At 55.8% G+C, this 18,021-nt stretch overlaps 1 protein-coding gene across 3 annotated transcripts; it reads left to right on the top strand.

The window, feature by feature from the left end:
- Positions 1 to 308: 308 nt before the first annotated feature.
- On the top strand, positions 309 to 18,003 carry KMT5C (lysine methyltransferase 5C). 3 transcript variants are annotated; one of them, XM_090048852.1, is made up of 9 exons: positions 309 to 394; positions 7,560 to 7,706; positions 7,816 to 7,981; positions 8,200 to 8,309; positions 8,651 to 8,814; positions 9,372 to 9,391; positions 9,775 to 9,911; positions 10,968 to 11,152; positions 14,736 to 18,003. In XM_090048852.1, exons 2-9 carry the CDS (start codon positions 7,597 to 7,599, stop codon positions 15,590 to 15,592), a joined length of 1,749 nt encoding a protein of 582 aa, XP_089904978.1. In that variant the 5' UTR covers positions 309 to 394; positions 7,560 to 7,596; the 3' UTR covers positions 15,593 to 18,003. The 3 variants fall into 3 exon arrangements, with proteins under 3 accessions (XP_089904978.1, XP_089904980.1, XP_089904981.1); XM_090048854.1 differs by having other exon boundaries at positions 328 to 455; XM_090048855.1 differs by having other exon boundaries at positions 339 to 401.
- Positions 18,004 to 18,021: the final 18 nt, after the last annotated feature.

Raw genomic sequence — 18,021 nt, 5'->3', positions numbered from 1 at the left:
GGGTGGATAAGCGATGACAGAACCCGGCTTTGCCAATGAGGGGCGGGCTCAGGACAGCGACCAATGAGGAATGGGAGGGCGGGTCGAACGTTGGACAGGCACCTGGACCAGCCAATGGTGGAGGGATAGAACGGCTGGGACATGAGTGCAGGGACGGGACCAGCCAGGACAGACCCGCGGCTTGGCCAATGGGAGTCGAGGAGCACCTGAGCCAGGTCCCAGAGGCAGGCGGGTGGGCGGAGCGAGAAATGACGGATGCGCAGCACGACCAATGAGAATCATCGGTCTTGGGACTGGGCCCAATGGGGAGCTGGGTGGCGGGGAGAGCGGCGGCGAGGGTGCTGAGGTGGGGAACGGCAGGGGAAGAAAGACCGAGCGGCGGTGGTTGCAGTGGGTGAGCTGTGAGATCCTGCGTTTGTTCCGATCTGGGCCGGGTCGGTGGGGACTGGGGGCAGGTTAGTGGGGGATTCTTCCTCCCTCCCTCTTGACTGTGGCTGTCGTTGCTCCTTCGGGACGCGCGTGGACCCCTATGGGAATGCGAAGGTGTCGGCGTTTCTATTACATGTGTTGCGGTAGCACCGGGGTTACGTCCGGGGTGGAGGCGGGTGCCGCTTCTATTATGTAGATTACGGTACTGCCGGCTGCCCCCGTGCGCTGGCATCGGGGCCCTCGAGGACACGTGCGTTACGGCCATAGCTGCGCCCTCGCGCTTCCCCCCTCCCAACCACACTGAGACTTGGCTATTATAGTAATTACGGTAATCAGGGAAGTATGATTCGAAGGTGGGGCATATCTTAGGTGCATTATGGCCTTACCTGTGAAGGATTGGGGAGTTGTATATTAGGTGCATTATGGCCGTGCCTAGAAAGGATTTGTGGGAGGGATTGTATATTAGGTGCATTACGCCCCTTCCCTCCCCCACCCTGGCTTGCATGGGGGGGCTTCTATTGTTCTGGGTGCCACCCCCCCACCCTGCCCCGCCCCTGCCCTCAGCACAAGGTCAGGGCTGTGCCTCCCCCATTCCCAGCCCTGTGGGGAAACTGAGGCAGGTGGAGCAGATGGGGGCTCCCACTATGGTAGTGGGGGAGGGAGAGCTGCCATCTGAAGCTGCTGGTCCTGCGCTATTGTTTGCGATATGTTCAGTGGTGGCATCCGCAAGCCCAGTCTATGGCTGGGACCCAGGCCTCAGAACTAGGGGTGTGGTCTGTGTCCCTCCTTTCCATGCCCCTGGCCAGGAGCCCAGCCTGGCCACTGCGGGCTCTCACATCATCACCATCCACACTGGGCACAGGAAGATGACCCTGAATAGCCTCAGCCTGCGCCCGTCCAGGCATTCTCTGCTGCTGCTATCCACCAGGCAGGCAGGCAGAGCTTTCCCAATGTTCCTTCCATGGCCAGAGCCCTGACACTGGCTTTGAGCAAAAGCACCCATGTAAGAACTTAAGAATTGCTGCTGCCTGGGTTAGCCCCTCTCCATCATGTCTAGGCTCCTGTGTTGCTCCAGTGAGAGCAAGGGAGCCTGAATCCACTGTGATTCCATGAGCCACTCGGGACCTCAGCTGGTGGTTCCTGCACCGAGTGGTTCACGACCCCCCGCCACTTCTGTAAGCAGAGGGAGACCCTGGTGTACTGCTGCCTTGAGTTTGCCAGGCTGCAGCCCATCTTTCGCCACTTCTAGAACCTCATTCTGGCTGCACTACTTTCTCCCTGCACGTTTTCTTTTATGGACTTCCCATTCACTGGCTCACCAAGTCCCAGAACCTCCTGGTCAACCTCCCCCTGGCTTTGGCCAAGCTGGCCATCTATAAGACAAGGGGGGAGGCTCTGGCTGGGAGGAGCCCAGGTGAGTGTGGGGTTGCTTTCCTGGCACTTCTCTGCTCATGTATCTGGATGTAGTTTCGCTGGTCGGTATCCTCAGGCTCCCTTGATTCCTTTGGGGCTCAGTGGGCACTAGCTAGTGTGCTCTGCTCAGTGCCCCCTCCCGATTGCCCAGTTATTAACTTATGACCCCATTCCCTTTCCTGTTTTCTTTTTTTGTTGTCCCAAGCAAGTAGTTGATGTGTCTCCAGTTGCCACCCTCATTCAGGGAAGCTTACAGTTCCCCTAATGGACTTAGGCCCATGCTCTTTTACTGTATATCAGTAGGTCTGAGCAATGGAGCCTGAATTCCACCCTGATCCCATGAGCCACCAGGACCTCACCTGGCGGCCCCTGCAGCGAGCATTTATCTGGCACAGTTCACGGACAACCCCAACACCTGCCCCATCTCCGAGCAGAGGGAGACCCCGGTATGCAGCTGCCTTGAGTGCACCAGGGTACAGCTCCTTTGTCGCCTCCTCCAGAAGCTCCTGCTGAGGTTCTGGCTGCACTTTTCCCTGAACCTTTTCATTTGTGTACTCCCCCTCGATGGCCCCAGGAAGTTCCTGGACCTCCTGTTCAACCTCCTCCAGGTCCCAGCCCAGCTAGCAATATATCTTATCAGGACGGAGGCTCTGGCTGGGAGGGCAGTAGCCCATGATCCCTTAAAAATAACAATAGGCCTGTTTCAGGGGTGTGGGTTGTAGCCATGTTGGTTTAAGGACATAAGCAGACATGGTTCTCTGGGTAAATGTGATTATCTTTTATTAAACCAACTCACATATTTGGAAAAATTCTTCTTAGCAAGCTTTAAGGTATAAATACCCTTTTTCAGGCTGAGGAAGCATCTGTAGTTGGTGTGCGTTCTTTCTGGGTAGAGTGGTAAAGCAGCCAGAAGCCAGTACTTATGCAAGAAAGCCAGTCAGGTAAGATGTAAATTGAGGTGGTCAGTAGGTGAGAGACAGGTGGAAGGTGGGAAAGGGGGAATGAAAGTGGCTGTAGTTAAAGGATGAGAGAGGAAGGTGGCAGGAAGGGAATGAGAATAGCTGGGAAAAAGTAGAAGGTTTACCCGGGGAGTCAGATTTTTAGGCAGGTTATAATGTGTCATAAATATAGACATTGGATTTAAGTCCATGATTTTTTGTATCCAGCAGGTTAATGAAGTGAAGTTCATAGGTAAACCCTCCACACTTTTTACCAGCTATTCTCATTCCCTCCCCACCCCCATCTGTCTCTCACCTACTTAACCACCTCAATTTACATCTTAACTGACTGGCTTTCTTGCATCTGTGCTGTCCTCTGGCTAATAGCCCTATGTCACAGGGGCAGATGGTGGATGCTGAGTGTGAGCAGAGCATGAGCAAGGTTTTTCCCCTCTGTTCACAGATTCACAGAAGTTTAGGGCTGGAAGGGACCTTTATCAGAAGACCCCTGCATCTGCCTCGGGGCTGATACTGGTCTCTTCAGCACTGCTCCAGGACAGCTGTGTCTACATATGAAGCTGAGGGCCCTGTTTTGGTGGCACTTTACATACATGTATCTTGAGTGCATAGACTGGTTGATGGGGGAGGGGCGGGGGGTCAGGATATCTGGGTTCTATTTGGTGCTCTGCCAGGGGTCATTTCAGCTGAATCCCTGTGACCTTTGTGTGCCTCAGTTTCCCCCATACCCTCTTTCCTTGTAGTTTATACTCTTAGGAGCAGAGATTGCATCCCTGTGGGTGCAGTGCCTGGTGTGGTGGTTGCAGGGGGCGGTATTTGTAATTTCTACATATAGGTAGCACCTTACTCTTGGTTGGGGTCTGCATAATGCCTGGCAGGGTGGCAGGGGTGGGTGTTCCTGATCTCGGTTGAGGGCTCTGTACAGCAGCTGATCTCAGATGGGAGCCTTTATGACAGAAGGAAACAGGGGCTTATCTCAGCTGGGGTCTGTGTAGAAATGCTGGATAATCATATACAGTTAGGCTGGGGGGATGGGAAAGCCAGGTGCCCTGTGCCCTCAGTGTGGCTAAGTGGGAAGAGCTGTGGCTTTCTTCCCAGACTGGATGCATGAGCTTCCCCTCGGAGAATTACTTGGCTGTGAGTTAGTGCATTTCACTTCCCAAACCCCTCCCTGCTGTGTGCTGCATGACCCTTAAGAACAGACTTATATGTACCAGGGGCCACCTCCTTGGCTTGGGATGCCTCAGCTTTCCTTGTCTCACCCAGGTCTTCCCAGCCCTTAGCAGAGGGGATTCTGGCAGCTAGAAGAAACACACCCTTGTCTGGTTGTGTGCTCAGAAATGATAAAGTTCTCCCCATTCCTTAGAAGAGGCCCACCTGTATGGTCAAATACTGTAAAATCATATTTCCCTTGACCATAAGTAAAGATGACAGAAAGGTTGATTATGAAAGCAATAGCAGACAGAAGAAATCAGTAACAGATATATGAATAAACACTGGGAAGATGGTATCCAAATAGTAATATGATGTTCCCCTGCAACTGAAATCCATGACTGCATCTTCAAGTCCCACTAGCTGAGGGACCAAAGAACCCCCTGCTCAGGAAGCTTTAGACAAAAGCTTACTGTTAAGGCAAAGCTTAAGAATGGTTTATTCTCTTAGTTACATACATCTCCCATTGGATTCTCAAGCATCCCACAGTATGCATGTAACTTCCTGCCCCCCCCTCCCTACCACCCTCACTTCCCCAGGGTGTGTGCTTACCAGATTTAGTCTTTCCAGTTCTAATTAAGACAGGAGACTATTTGCATATTTTCAGACATGAAGGTTACTTATCCGTTCTCTTACAGATATGGTCTCTCACTTAATTTCCCCATGCTGAGAAAGGTCCTTGCAGGTGGTATTCTTACAGGTCTCTTCCTTTAAAATGGAAATACCTCACTGACTAGAAAGGCCTGTTTGATGAGCAAACAACTTGGTCTGATGCTTGTTCTCAGTGATTGCATCTCTCAAGTGCAATAGACAATGAGCACTTAAGTTCATCACTGTTCCACTAAATGGTCTTAGCTAAAATAATAGAATCATAGAGAAATTGGACTGGAAGGGCTCCAGAGGTCATCTAGTTCAAGCCCCTGGCTGAGATGGGGCCTTCCCCATCCAAACCCTCCTATACGAATCCATTGTCCAGGCACTCAGCAAACTACTGTAAACCCTGACACAATATAAGACATCACAACTGAACCTGCCACAAGTGAAGCAGGGGGACCACAGCAGCAAATGTCCTGCTTCTATAAAAACTTATTAATATACAGTCAAGAGATTCCACATAAAGGTATGTCAGAATTATGTTTACATTAAGTGCCATGATTTGTGCAACCCTAATAACAATAGGGCTAAACACAGCTTGGGGTTACCAATGTATACAGACTGCACATGCCTTATCAATGCAACTTTTGGCACCCAGGGCACCCCATAAACACTTCAGAACATAGTGGGGTTCAGTTCTTGGCTTTTAGAATCTGTCTAGCAAAGAGTGAACCTCGGCCCCTTGCCCCAGGCTGAAATGTGGCTGCCCAAGAGCTCCTAGCCAGGTGTCTCATTGCTAGAGGCAGTGAAGCCCCCAGTCAAACTGAGACCTGGGGGAAGCAGGTGAGGGCTCTGGAGGTTGTGCTGTGGATCCTGAGACAAGGCTGGGAACACTCGGACAGCGCTGTAAAGATGGAGGTCTCTGTTCAGTTGGATGCGGGGATCCCCAGTCATCCACATGTCTTTATTACAGCAGGGCTAAATAGGGAGTGGACGGGCATGTGGTAGCATCATCCCACTAACAGGTGTGTGGGTGAGAATCAGACCATCTTAGTACCACATGAGTGGTCTCTATATAAACCAGTCCCCCAGAGCCTCTGGGCCAGAGGTTATGTCCTTTACAAATGGCCCCCCAGCACACCCCACCCCAGAGATGGTTGCATCTCAGTTCTGACCCCTGTTCCTGTATAAATGGCCTCTGTGCCTCACTTTAGAGGCAGCTGCATCTCAATGCTGGGTCCCTGTGTAATCCCTGTAACTAATCCCAGTGGTGGCTGTGTCTCAACACTAGGAGAAGGGCCCCGGTGTCAACATTCACCATGCCTCACCCAAGAGGTAGCTGTATCTCAACACCTGGATCACCTACATCTCCCTATATCACCAGAGGGTGTCCTGCCTCTGCTGCCCCAGAGGCTGGGTGGGCATCTTTCTGCCCTCAAAGGTCTTTAGCAAGGACTGTTTGGAAGCAGGAGGGAAGGTAGCTTCAGAGCTTGGGGTTGGGGCATCTGGGTAAATATCTTGCTGGAAGATCTCCTGGGCTTCCTCCCTTGGTCTGTGCCAGGTAGCCCTCCCCTGTGGCACAGCTGCTTCAGCCTGCTTTGGGGGTGGGAGAGCTACACCAAGAACCGTTACAGTGTTAGTCCCTTCCCACTCTGGACAAGCTAATGAGTGCCAATACAGGTTGTGCGGGGTGTGACCCTGAATACCTCCCACACTGTACCTTGGAGCAGGTATATAGTTTGGAAGCAACTGAGAATCACAGGATTAAAGTTAGCACCCTAACCTGGGTGAAGGAAGGTGAGCTGTATGTTACAGATGGTATTGAAGGGAGGGAGATGACCTTTGGGGCCATGCTCTCAGCAGACTGTTTAATTGTTGGTCTCTGCTGGCTCCATTCTTGTTTTTGTTATTTTGCCAGTTCCGCAGTGGGCCCCACTCCCTTCCTAGAGCTGGGGACAGAACCCAGGAGTCTTGGTGCCCAGCCCCCACCTGCTGTTCTTCTCCACCTGAGACGAATTCATTTCCCAAAGCTGGGATAGAACCCAGGGGGGCTGGAAGCAGGGCACCAGGGTTCTCAGCTTGGGAAGAGATATGGCATGGCTGAGGAACCAGCCAGGTAAGGACACCTGGAGTAGGAAGGGTTACATCTGGTTTTCCCTCCATTCCAATCTGCTTAGCTGCAATCCCTGAGGGGTTTTGCTGTACTAGAGCCTGCCACCAGATCACTGAGCAGGTAGTTACCCCTTGCTGCTTCCCCCTGCCTACCTCCCACTCACACTGCCAAGCCTCCAGGCCAGTGCTTCATGGAAAAGGACTGGGCCTGGGGGGGCTCACCAGACTATGGGGCAGGGGTCTCAGAGAAGGCACTGTGTTTGGGGTGGAGCAACGGGCTCAGTAGGGGATACCAGGGTGCTGGGAACATTGTAGGATGCTCATATTATCTCCTATATCATCCCCCAGAGGTGGCCACATCTCAGGCCTGTCCAGCAGGTCCCCATCTAATTAGTTTCACCCCAGAGGCAGCTGTATCTCAGCAAGGCATAGTGTGCTAGGTGAGGAGGGGCTTTGAATGGACCCTCAGCTGGTAAATGCTGCTGGGAAAAGAGTAGCATGGACATCAGTAGTGCTCAACTTTTTGCCCCATGGGCCAGATCCCACCAGCAGCCCCAATCCAATGCGCAGACTGGGCAATGTGGCCTGGTCTGACCCAGATCTGGCTGTGCGGGACTTGGAAATTTAGCAGTGGAGCAGGTTTATGGCCAAATTTCCCAACCTGCAGGGATCTCCACAGGCCAGATACCATGGCTTTGTGGGCTCAGCTTGGCCTGCGGAGCAGGGGTTGAGCACCCCTCATCTATGTTAACCTGGGAAGAGCCATGACTTTGGTTCAGGTCAGTCTAGGCCCACTTAGGGCTGTGAATACTGACCCTTCTTTATTTTGGGTGGTCCTCACAGGCCAGGCAGCAGGGAACAGCATGGTCCTGGAGGTACCATGGGGTCAACCCGGGTGACGGCAAAGGAGCTGTGTGAAAATGATGACCTCGCTACCAGCCTGGTGCTGGATTCCTACCTCGGCTTCAAGACCCACAAGATGAATGTCAGGTGAGTGGGAGGGAGGAGCACTGGCTGGGGCCAGGGGGTGCCCAGAACGGAGCTGGCTGAGGCTGTGAGGTCATTGTACCCATAGTAACCACGTCTCCTTTCCCTACAGCCCGCTCCCTGCTATCCGGAGGCAGCATCACCTGCGGGAGGCGGTAGAATCCTTTCGCCGGCGCCGGGACTTGGAGGCTGCGTACCGGGCCCTGATGCTGGGCGATTGGTCCTGTCAGTACTTCCAGAACCGGAGCTGCCAGCAGGAGGCTGCACTCAAGATTCATGTAATTCCCCATGTCTGGGCTCTATCTCAGCTTAGGGAAGGGAGTGGGTTCGAGCAGGGGGGGCTGGGAGCTTGGATGCCTGGGTTCTGTTGCAGCTCTGGGAGGGAGTCAGGGGGGGCTGGTGAATTAGGACAGGGGGTTGGAAGCTGGGAGACCTGGATTTTGTTCTGTGATTGGAGTCTCTCAATTGATTGGAGTCTCTCAATCCTTCCCCCCAGATATTCCGCTACCTCCGCATCTTCCTACCTGAGAGTGGCTTCACGATCCTGCCCTGCAGCCGCTACTCCCTAGAGACCAATGGGGCCCGTGTGGTCTCCACCAAGTCATGGTGAGACCTTGGGTCTAGACAAGTCACTTCCAGCCCTGAACTCCCCCTTCCTTCCCCTCCCTGAGGCGGCTACATCATCCCAGCCATGGGAAAGGGGGAGGGGGTCCCTGTATCAACGGCCCCTGCTCCCATCTTAGAAGTGGCTGCATCTCAGTGCTGGGTGGGGAGGTTCCTGTAGAACCAGGCCCTTCCCCTTACCTCCAAGGCAGCTTCATTTCAGAGCTGGGCAAGAAATCAGTAACCTTCCTGCTCCAGGAGGGGCATCCCTTCCTTTCTGAAGCAGGGAAGGAACAGTAAGCCCTGGGCCAGGGGTCCTGGCTGACACCTCACCATCCCCTCAGGAGGAAGAACGACAAGCTGGAGCTGTTGGTGGGCTGCATTGCAGAGCTGACAGAGCCGGATGAAAGCCTACTGCGTGCAGGCGAGAACGACTTCAGCATCATGTACTCGACGCGCAAGCGCTGTGCCCAGCTCTGGCTGGGGCCTGCTGCCTTCATCAACCATGGTGCGGGGGGTGGGGACAGAGCCTGCCTGGTGCTCTTTACTCCCAACCCACAGTCCCCTGCCCACCCAGCCTTTGGCCCCCTCCGCAGCTGTGCTGGTGCCCCTCACTCTCAACCTGTAGCTCCCTGCCATTATCACTCTGGAGATGCAGCCCCATACAGAGGCTCCTTGTCCTGCTGTGTGAAGATGCTCTCATGGGTGCTGAGTGGGACTTGAGGTCTTTGTGCTTCCATCCCCCTCCGCCCCTAGGGTTCCACAGGGCACCAGTGTGAAAGTGGGAGTGTCATCCCCTGCTCAAGCCACTGTTCCCCTTCCCTGATCCTGGGGCTAGATCAGTGCCAGTGCCCCCTGGAGGAGAAAAGGTGTACAGCACTGGGCTTTCTTCCAAGATAGCTGGGACTTTCTCAGCACCATCCAGCTTACTGAATGCCTCAGCAGTTCCACTGGTAGATGATCTCACCCAGCCACTGGGGTGAAGCAGCCATCTGACCTCCTTATCTGGTGTCTGTCTGTCTGTTTCTCTCTTTCTCCCTGTTATCCCCCTGTGGAACCTCCTAGACTGCAGGCCAAACTGTAAGGTAAGTCAGGTGACCTTGGACTGTATCCCCAGCTCTGCCATGGGGCAAGATGGGTTAGATCAGGGGAGCTGAGAGCCAGGACACCTGGGTCCTATCCCAGCTTTGAGAGAGGAATCTGGTGGGTTTGGGGGTGGGGGCTGCAGAGTGGGGTGGGAAGGTGCTGTGAACCAGCTCTAGGAGAAGATTGGGTGGGTGCCTTATTTAACTGATATCCCAGAGCTGTGGGGTATCTCTTTCCAGTCCCAGGGACTGGGGGAAGTGGATACCCCCCTCCCCACCCACACACACCCAGCAGGTGTGTTGGGGAGTCCTTGGCCAGTCCCTGTCTCCCCTGCCTCATGCCATCCTGGTGACACTTGTGTCCATCTCTCCTCCCTTGTCAGTTTGTCCCAACTGAGGGGAACACGGCCTGTGTGAAGGTGCTACGGGACATCGAGCCCCAGGATGAGATCACATGTTTCTACGGTGATGGTTTCTTTGGGGATAACAATGAGCTGTGCGAGTGCTGCACCTGTGAGAGGTGGGCATGGGCAGGGTTACAGGGCAGGGGTTGAGTGGGGCATGTGGGGGAAGATGCTCCATTCTGTCTGCTTAGTAGCCTGCAGATCATGCTTGGAGCTCCCAGATGCCTAAGAGCTGGGATGTTCTGGACACCAGGAGCACCCTGCTGATGACTGCAGAGCCTGTGAGGAGCCAGGACTCCTGGCTTCTATCCCAGCTCAGGATGGGGGAGTGGAGTCTGGGTTAAAGCAGTGGTGCTTAACCTTTTTGCCCAGTGGTCTGGATGGACAGCACCTTGGTTGGATCTGGCCAGTGCTCTTGATCCAGTGCCCAGGGTGGGCATTACAGGGTCCATCTCCACTCCATGCAGCAGTGGGAGGGAAGGCTGGCCCTGATCTAGCTGCATGGGGGAAGGGGTCTTATCCTAGTCCCAACTCAGCCCTACAGGAGGTGCACAACATTTTTCGCCAGCAGGCTGGATGGGCAGTGGCCAAGCCATTTGCACGGGGCAGTAATGGCAGAGCCCCATCTGGCCATGCAGAGTGGGGCAGGGGACATCCTGGCTGCATCCTGGCCATATGAGTGGGGAGGGAAAGAAGGGAACATAGTAACCCAGTCTCTTGTTGGGAGGGGGCAGTCCCAGAGTGGAGAGGAAGGGGAATTCCCCACAGTGCGGGGAGGGGGCCTGACCCAGCTCCAGGAGGAACGGGGGTGTGGCCTGGCCCCATCCAGCTGCAGAGGTGAGTGGAAGGGGTATGACCCAGCCCTAATATGCTGTTCAGGGCTCAGGGTTTGGGAATTAGGCATCAGGGGAAGGTGGCTATATTTATTGCCATCTCTCTCCTGCCATCAAGTTTCCCAATCCTGGGAGCCCCGCAGGCTGGATACCTTTGGCTCCATGGGCTACATTCACCTTGTGGGCTGGAGGTCAAGCATCCCTGGGTGAAAGCATGGGAGCTGGGATGTCTGACTTCTAGCACAGCTCTGGGCAGGGAGTGTGAGCCAGCAGGGTTAGAGCAGAGGGGCCTGGGGACGCTTGTTCTACTTCTCACTCCTTCTCCATTGGCTCCCACAGGAAGGGGGAAGGCGCCTTCCAGCAGCAGCAAAAGGACCCCTTTCAAGCTACCTCAGCCCAAGAGAAATACCAGCTCCGTGAGACAGACGGGCGGTTACAGCGCTGGAAGGGCCGGCTCTCCAAGAAGGTGCAGCTTGGTGCCAAGGCAGGGCGCAGGGCCCGGCGCCGGAAGGACCGCCTCCGTGGTAAGGCTCCATATGGGGGAACCAAAGGGGGCTCAAGTAGGTGCTGTGGGGAATGGCCTGTGTCTGTGCTCATGCCAGTGCCCAGCTTGGCACCAGGGGGTGCTCTCACTCCATCGTGGCTGTCCCAAGGAATTCCTTTCTTGAGTCCTGGCTGGTTTGCTGGCCCCCTACAGTTAAAGGCACAATGGGATTTGAAGTGGGATCCCACAGTCCTCCTGCCACACATGCATGGCATCAGGTCCTATTGCGCCTCATTGATGGTGCAAGGGAAGCCTGGGATCATGATCTCGGGCTCACCCTCCACCAGCAAGTAGCAAGCTCCCACAGCTGATGGAGCTCTCAGCCACAAGGGCTCCTCAAGGCCTGAGGGCTGGTCTCCGCCTCCACGTCTCCCTTGCGGCTGGCCGAGGACGGCAACCTGCTCGCTGAGCCACTGTTCTTCAACCCGCTGCTGGCGGTCTCGGTGGGGGGTTCGCTCGAGGCCTCCCAGAGGATGGCCCGGGTGGGCATCACCCGGATCGGAGACCTCCTGGACTACGCCGAGCAGGGATGGCTGAGCCCTGATGCGCTGGCCCGACACGCCAGCTCGGCCGTAGGGCGCGCAACCTGCTTGCGCCTACTCCAGGAGGTGAAAGCTGCACTGCCCGCAGCAGCCCTTGCTTACATGGACCGACTCCTGTGAGAGGGTGGGCCCCGCCCGCCCCCTCCCCTCCAAGTCCCCCAAGCCGGTGGAGTTGCTGAGTGGGCCTGCCTCGTGGCGGGTCCAGGAGCGCTCCCCGGCACACCACCTTTGTCGATTGGGGGACACCGCCCCGGTCCGCTTTTCGGCGGCCAGCCGCCGCCAGCTGTACACGCTCACTCGCTGATTGATCCATCACACCGCCCTCGCGGTCCGCCGGGACACTGTCTGGCGGGCCTACTTTGGTGAGGGTGAGGCTGACGGGCCCCGGTGGCTGAGCCTGTACTCGGACCTGGTTCCGAGAGCCACTGGGGACCTAGGCTGGCGGTTCCTCCACAGAGCCGTCGCAACGGGCGTGTGGAAGAACCGTTTCCTGGAGGTCTCCGACCAGTGCCCCTTCTGTCCCGAGAGGGAGACGCTGGCGCACTTTGTCCTCGAAGGCACCAGGTTGCAGCCCCTGCACCTCCTCCTCCAGAACCTGCTCCTCAGGTTCTGGCTGCACTATTCCCCGCACCTTTTAGTCTATGCACACCCCATCCGTCGCCCCACCAAGGCCCGGGACCTCCTGGTCAACCTCCTCCTGGCACTGGCCAGACTCGTCATCTGGCGGTCCAGGCAGGAGGCTCTGGACGGGAGGGTTCCCGGGGCCGTCGGGGTGTTTTTCCTCGGTGTCCTTCGCGCGCGTGTCCGGGCAGAGTACGACTGGGTGGTAGCCGCCGGTGAGCTCGACCAGTTTGCGAGCCGGTGGGTGCTGTCCGGGGTGCTCTGCTTGGTGTCCCCCGGGGGAGCACTAGTTTTGAACCTTTGACCTGCACGGGCACACCCTGTTTTCTCTTTGGTTGTCCCCCGTAACTAGTTGACGTTTTTAAGGCACTCGCCGCCCCTCCAGTGGCGGCCCGTGGCAGTTTTAGGCTTTTAGCTTTTATGGCTTTTAGGTTTTTAAGCTTTTATGCTTTTAAGCCTCGATGCTCTTGAGCTTTTATGCCTTTAAGCTTTTACGTTTTTAAGCCTGTACCACCTCACAGCTTTTAGCCTTTTAACCGTCACCTCCTCCCGAGCGCTGGACGCCAAGGGCCACGTACACCCCATCACCAGATGTTTCCCAGCGCTAGTTGCCTGGTGCCAAGACGTAACATCGGCAACCGGCGGAACTCGCCCCGCAGGGGGCTACTTTTGGTCCTTGCCCGCCCCCCATCGGGGGGGTGGGCGCCTCTACTACCCGCGGCCGTCCTCCTCAGGCGGCCCTAAGGACTAGCGGCACTGCCGCGCGACTGACTGGGTTTTTAACAATAGTGTACTGCTGAGGTTGGAAGCCATCAGCTGATCCAGGCTCCTGGCCAAAGGGCCACATCATTTGTGAGACAGCTGCCAGCCTCTGGAGCACATGATGTGGCTGCCTCTGGGAGCCTGGATCAGCTTATGGGGCTCCCAGCTGCCTTCCCTGTGGCTGGAAGCCCTGGACTGGCCACACATACACATAATGGCATGATAGGAATCAACCACAAAGTTATGATATGTATTTTGGATGATAATTTTATAGTTTGTTCCTTGTTTTATTTTGTCATTAATTGCTTTAATATACGGCCAGGTCACTACCTAAGATGCAGTTAACTAATTAAGTGCACCGTAAATGTAATGTGTGCCAGGGGTGTCAAATATGGCTTGTGAACCATGTGTGGCCCATGGAGGCGTGTGATCCAGCCTGTAGGTCACTGCCCAACCCTATATGTCAGCCCTGGCCCCACATGCTGCATGGGGTGTGTGGGCTGGTCCCAGCACCATGCACTCAAGCACAGGGGGTTGGTTTGGGGTGCATGCTACATGGCTCCAGGGTCAGTCCAGATCAGGCCATGCCACAGCCAGTGCACAGTGCTGGTCTAGTGGGGCACCTCATGCAGTATGTACTCCTGAGTCCTCTGTGCCATGTATAGTTCTGGGTCTTCACACTGTGGGTAGCACATGCCTGGTGCCAGCCCTGGGGCCAGTGCAGGCAGGACCTAGCATCAAAGGCAGTGCTGAAGGGGGGCAGTTCCAGTCCAGCCCACAGACCAGGTCAGCAACCCCATTGGGCTGGATTAATTTGACACCCCTAGTCTAGTCTTCCTTGAGTCTTTGTTCATGACCAATGTATCATAGAATCACCGAGAAGCAGGGCTGGAAGCGACCCCTGGAGGTCATCTAGTCTAACCTCCTGCCTGAGGCAGGACCAGCCTATTCAAACCATCCTGTAAAAAGCCATTGTCTAACCTCTTGGTAAAATAGCTGTCAGCCCTGACGCAACAAGAGACATCACACCTGAACCTGTCACAGGTAAAGCAGGGGATGACCCTGTCCCTGAGCAGCACTCACTGGGGCTGAGCTGGGCCCAGTGAGCCCACCCTGTCCTAATCTATTTGGTTGTCAAACAGTTGCCTCATTCAACCCCAGGGATAGCTGCATCCCAGCACTGAGTTAGAATCCCTGTATAACCAGCTGTCAAATATGCCCCACCCCAGGGGTGGCCCCATTGTAATGCCAGGGTAGGGGTTCCACTATGAACAATCTCCCAGTATGTCGCACTCCAGAGGTGGCTGCAAGGGGTGCCTGTCAAAGCAGTTCCCTAGGCCCCTGTTACACTTTACATATATTCACACAGTTAATTGGTGAATTGTGCAATAAATTTAGACCAGCCATGTGCAAAGTCATTACTGCGTGATAACAATTACTTCCCAGCTATACAAAAAGCTGACCAGCTACAAAGCGGCTGCTTGAAAATGTGAAACAACTCTGTAGCTGGTTTCTATTCAGTTTTAATTTGAATGTGTAGCAGCATCCCTACTGCACCTGACCCTGGAGGCAGCTGCATCCCAGCTGGGGTGAGCACGGGGCTGATGATTGATGCCTCTTTTTTGGTTTCCCTTGCAGCTCTCTGTGCCCGTCAGCACCAGCCTGGCTGGACATCATCCTTGCCTTGCTCCCCACAGCCTCAAGCACTCAGGCACCTGCAGATCTCTCTGCATAACTGCATTGCTTGCAGGGGTGTAGGCAGGGGCTGCCAGCTGAGGAAGGAGCTGGCTGTGTCTCTGGTGCGCTGCCTTCCTGGTGCTTCTGCCACTGAGATTGCCGTGGCACAGAGCTCTGAAGCCCTCGAGCACCACCCTGCCCTTTACCAGCATCCTCCCAGCAGCACAGAGCCTTCCATCCCCTCCTCTCTTGGATCACTGGACCTCCTAAGGCTAAAGACTCCCAGCTTGACTCGCATCTTCTGTGTGGAGCTGGGGGACATGAGGGTTCTGGCCTCCCAGGACCCAGGGCAGGGCCCTGGGATGGGTCCCCCCATGCTGGGAGTCAGCGCTGCCCTGGGGGAGACTTCACTAGGGGCTGTGCCCCACAGCAGGGATGTGGTACCCTTTGGGAGTCTTGTGGGGCACTGCCCATCAGCCCCTCAGCTTCTCTGCCGTACTCGAAGCATGGTCAAAGCTGTGACCTCCTCTCCTGCTTGGCACCCGGAGGCACTTGCTGTGGCAGGAAGGGCCAACCCCCATCCCCCGCCAGACCCCAAGCTGTCCCTGTATGCTCATGTGAGGCTGGAGAAGACGGAGCAGCCTCCCCAGCCAGCCATGGGCAGGACGGAGCCAGAGGAGGCTTCAGCTCCCAGCAGGGACCCCAAGCGGACGGTGACCTTTCAGCCTTTCCCCCCTGCCAAGCGCCTGCGGCTGGTGGTGAGCCACGGCTCCATCGACCTGGACCTGGCCTCAGCAGCCAGTGAGGAGGCGGCCTGACTGGGCCTCAGGTAACAGCTGGGCCACTGCTGTGCTGTGCTGTGCTGTGTGGTAGGGGGAGACCACCCAGCCCCCGTCACACTCCTCTGGTCTCCCCTCAGTGTCTCCAGTTCTGGAGGGGTGTGGAGACCCCTTTTCCATAGCCAGACTCATGAAGCAGCTCCCCCTCTGCTTTGCTGGCCTCTCGGAGCCTCCATTTTTAATATGGGGCTGGGCCCCACAACCTAGTTTTTAGGTAACACACATACACCCACACTCCCTCTGCTGCACCCCAGACTGGAGCCCTGAGGCCAAGCCATATAACACCAGTCTGTTGGCAAGTCATCAGTCCAGTTCCCCGTGTGTGTGTGTGTGTGTGTGTGTGTGTATCACCCCTGTATCTCTCCCTTATTATTTCATACTACTTCCTCTGTTTTGGGGGCCTCTCTTTGATTTCCCCCCCCGCACTCCAGGGGTTCTTGTCTTGGGGTGAATTCATGGGTGGGGTGGGGAGGCAGAAGGACTGTTGTGGGGGACCTGGGTCAGCTGGAGTGTTTTGATATGTATCTTTGCCAGGCATCTGGTTTCACCAGGGCACTTTTTTATGCTACAGGCAACTCTGAGGGCACAGCAGCTGAATGGCTGGATGCCTGTAGGGTGCTGTTACAATTTTGGGAGGGGGGAGGGATTTCCCCTCTGTGGGTGCTGGCTGGCTTGGGGATGGGGAGATGGGGCCAGAGCTGTTCCCTCAGGGCAATTTAGATAGGTCAAAGTGGGCTTTTTAATCTCTCCTGTGTGAAGTGTGGAGTCTGGGGGTGGGATGGAAGGTGTTACTGGGGTGGGGGTGGTCCTTTTATTCAACTAGCAAAAAAGAATATGCCTGTGGCATTTCTGTGCTACTGTCCCCAACCTGCACTGGCACACTCCAGCACCAGGTACATGGGAATCCCTAGTGACCCAGCTGTGCTGAGGTGATGCCTGCTTCTTATTCCTGGTGGGTTGTCCAGATTGGGGTCACCTGGTGATCCCTGGTAGAAATGTCTCCCCTTACGTTTTCCCAGGTCTGGGCCTTGTAGACGTATGGGTCATGTTGTGTCCAAGCTCAGGTCATGGCCGGGGCATGGCTGTCATGGGTACCAGTAGGGTCCTTGTCATTCCTTGCTCCCCTCCCTCCCATGGGGCAGCCCCTGTGCCCAGGCAGGAAGAGCCAGGAGAAGCCACCCTTGATATGGCAGCTACAGCCAGCCCCTCCCTTCAGGGGAGCACAGGACAGACACATTCCCTGGTGGCAGGACTCCTGTGTTCCCTACCTGTGCCCCATCCACCCGGGGGCATATGATTTCTACCAGGCAAGGATCTGGTCGTCCTAGGTCTCCTGCTTTCTGGCCACAGTACCTTTATCCTGAGCCTGGTGCTCACTGCCATCTCTCCAGTGCTCAGAGTCAGGGACTGGGGGAGCATGGAGGCTAGTTTTCATGGGGGATTTTCTAGCCTCTGAGCTCTTCCAGGTACACTAGGAAGGGGCAGGTTGCTCTACAGAGGCCAGAGATGGGGAGGGGGAGAGAATTCAGTTCTCTAAGGGATTTTTTCTGTGGTTCAGGTGTCTCCTTCCTCCTGCCCCCCTGCTAGCAAGCCCGTCCACCAGGGCTTGAGTCCCCTTCCTCACTGGGAAGGCATGGGCAGGGTGAGGAGTACAGGATGAGGATCTCTGATCTGCCTTTGTTTGCAGTGCATTACAGCCCTAGTGCATACTTTCCCTGTCTTAGTCTGAGTTAAAAGGGCAGTGGAATTGTGGAGTATGGGCTGGGAGCCCTGGACACCTGGGTCCTTCCCTGGGAAGCAAGCAGGGCAATAGTGGGGTAGGGTGTGGGGGGGAGCTAGCATACCAGTACATCTCGGTCCTTTCCCTGCCTTTCCTTTGGTCCAGGGCTGAGTTGCTTCTCCTCTCTTGTGCCTCAGTTTACCCATCTGTACGATGGGTTTCACATGTACCTACCTCACAGGAGGCGGCGGTGCTATTTCTAAGGCCCCACACAGCCCTGGGGATGCAGCCACCCCCCATCCCCTGCTGCTACCTGGCTGCATCCCCAAATCAGTGCATACCCCCAGGCCCTGGCTGAATTCATGCCCAGCAGGTAGGGACCATTCGCTTCCCAGCCTGGCCAGAACCAAGACCCCAGCACTAGGCAAGGCACTGCCAGAGGGGAGAGATGCACCCCCCTTCCCAATCTCCTCCCCAGCCCTTCCCCAGGGTGCTGCCTTGAGCCCACAAAGGTGCAGTACAGATGGACGCCTGGGTTCCCAGGTGCTGAAGTGTCTGCTGGTTTTGTCAGGATCTGATCGATTGGAATGGGGGGGCTGTTATCTCCCCTCTCTCCCCCCCTCCCCAGATTAGACCCATACATGACCCTGCCAGGGAGGGGGGTGGTCTCGGTGCTAAGGGTGGGGGG

This window comes from Crocodylus siamensis, chromosome 5 (assembly GCF_052110815.1).
Source record: "Crocodylus siamensis isolate JL-2025a chromosome 5, ASM5211081v1, whole genome shotgun sequence".
NCBI classification, from domain to species: domain Eukaryota; kingdom Metazoa; phylum Chordata; order Crocodylia; family Crocodylidae; genus Crocodylus; species Crocodylus siamensis.
The sequence above is the reverse complement of the archived record's forward strand: the minus strand, read 5'-3'. Positions and strand labels throughout refer to the sequence as shown.

Excerpts from the sequence above, each read along its gene's own strand:
- KMT5C (XM_090048852.1), top strand. The coding sequence starts at position 7,597 with ATGGGGTCAACCCGGGTGACGGCAAAGGAGCTGTGTGAAAATGATGAC. Across the intron at positions 7,982-8,199 it reads AGGCTGCACTCAAGATTCAT|ATATTCCGCTACCTCCGCAT; the intron begins GTAATTCCCCAT and ends CCTTCCCCCCAG. Across the intron at positions 9,912-10,967 it reads GAGTGCTGCACCTGTGAGAG|GAAGGGGGAAGGCGCCTTCC; the intron begins GTGGGCATGGGC and ends TGGCTCCCACAG.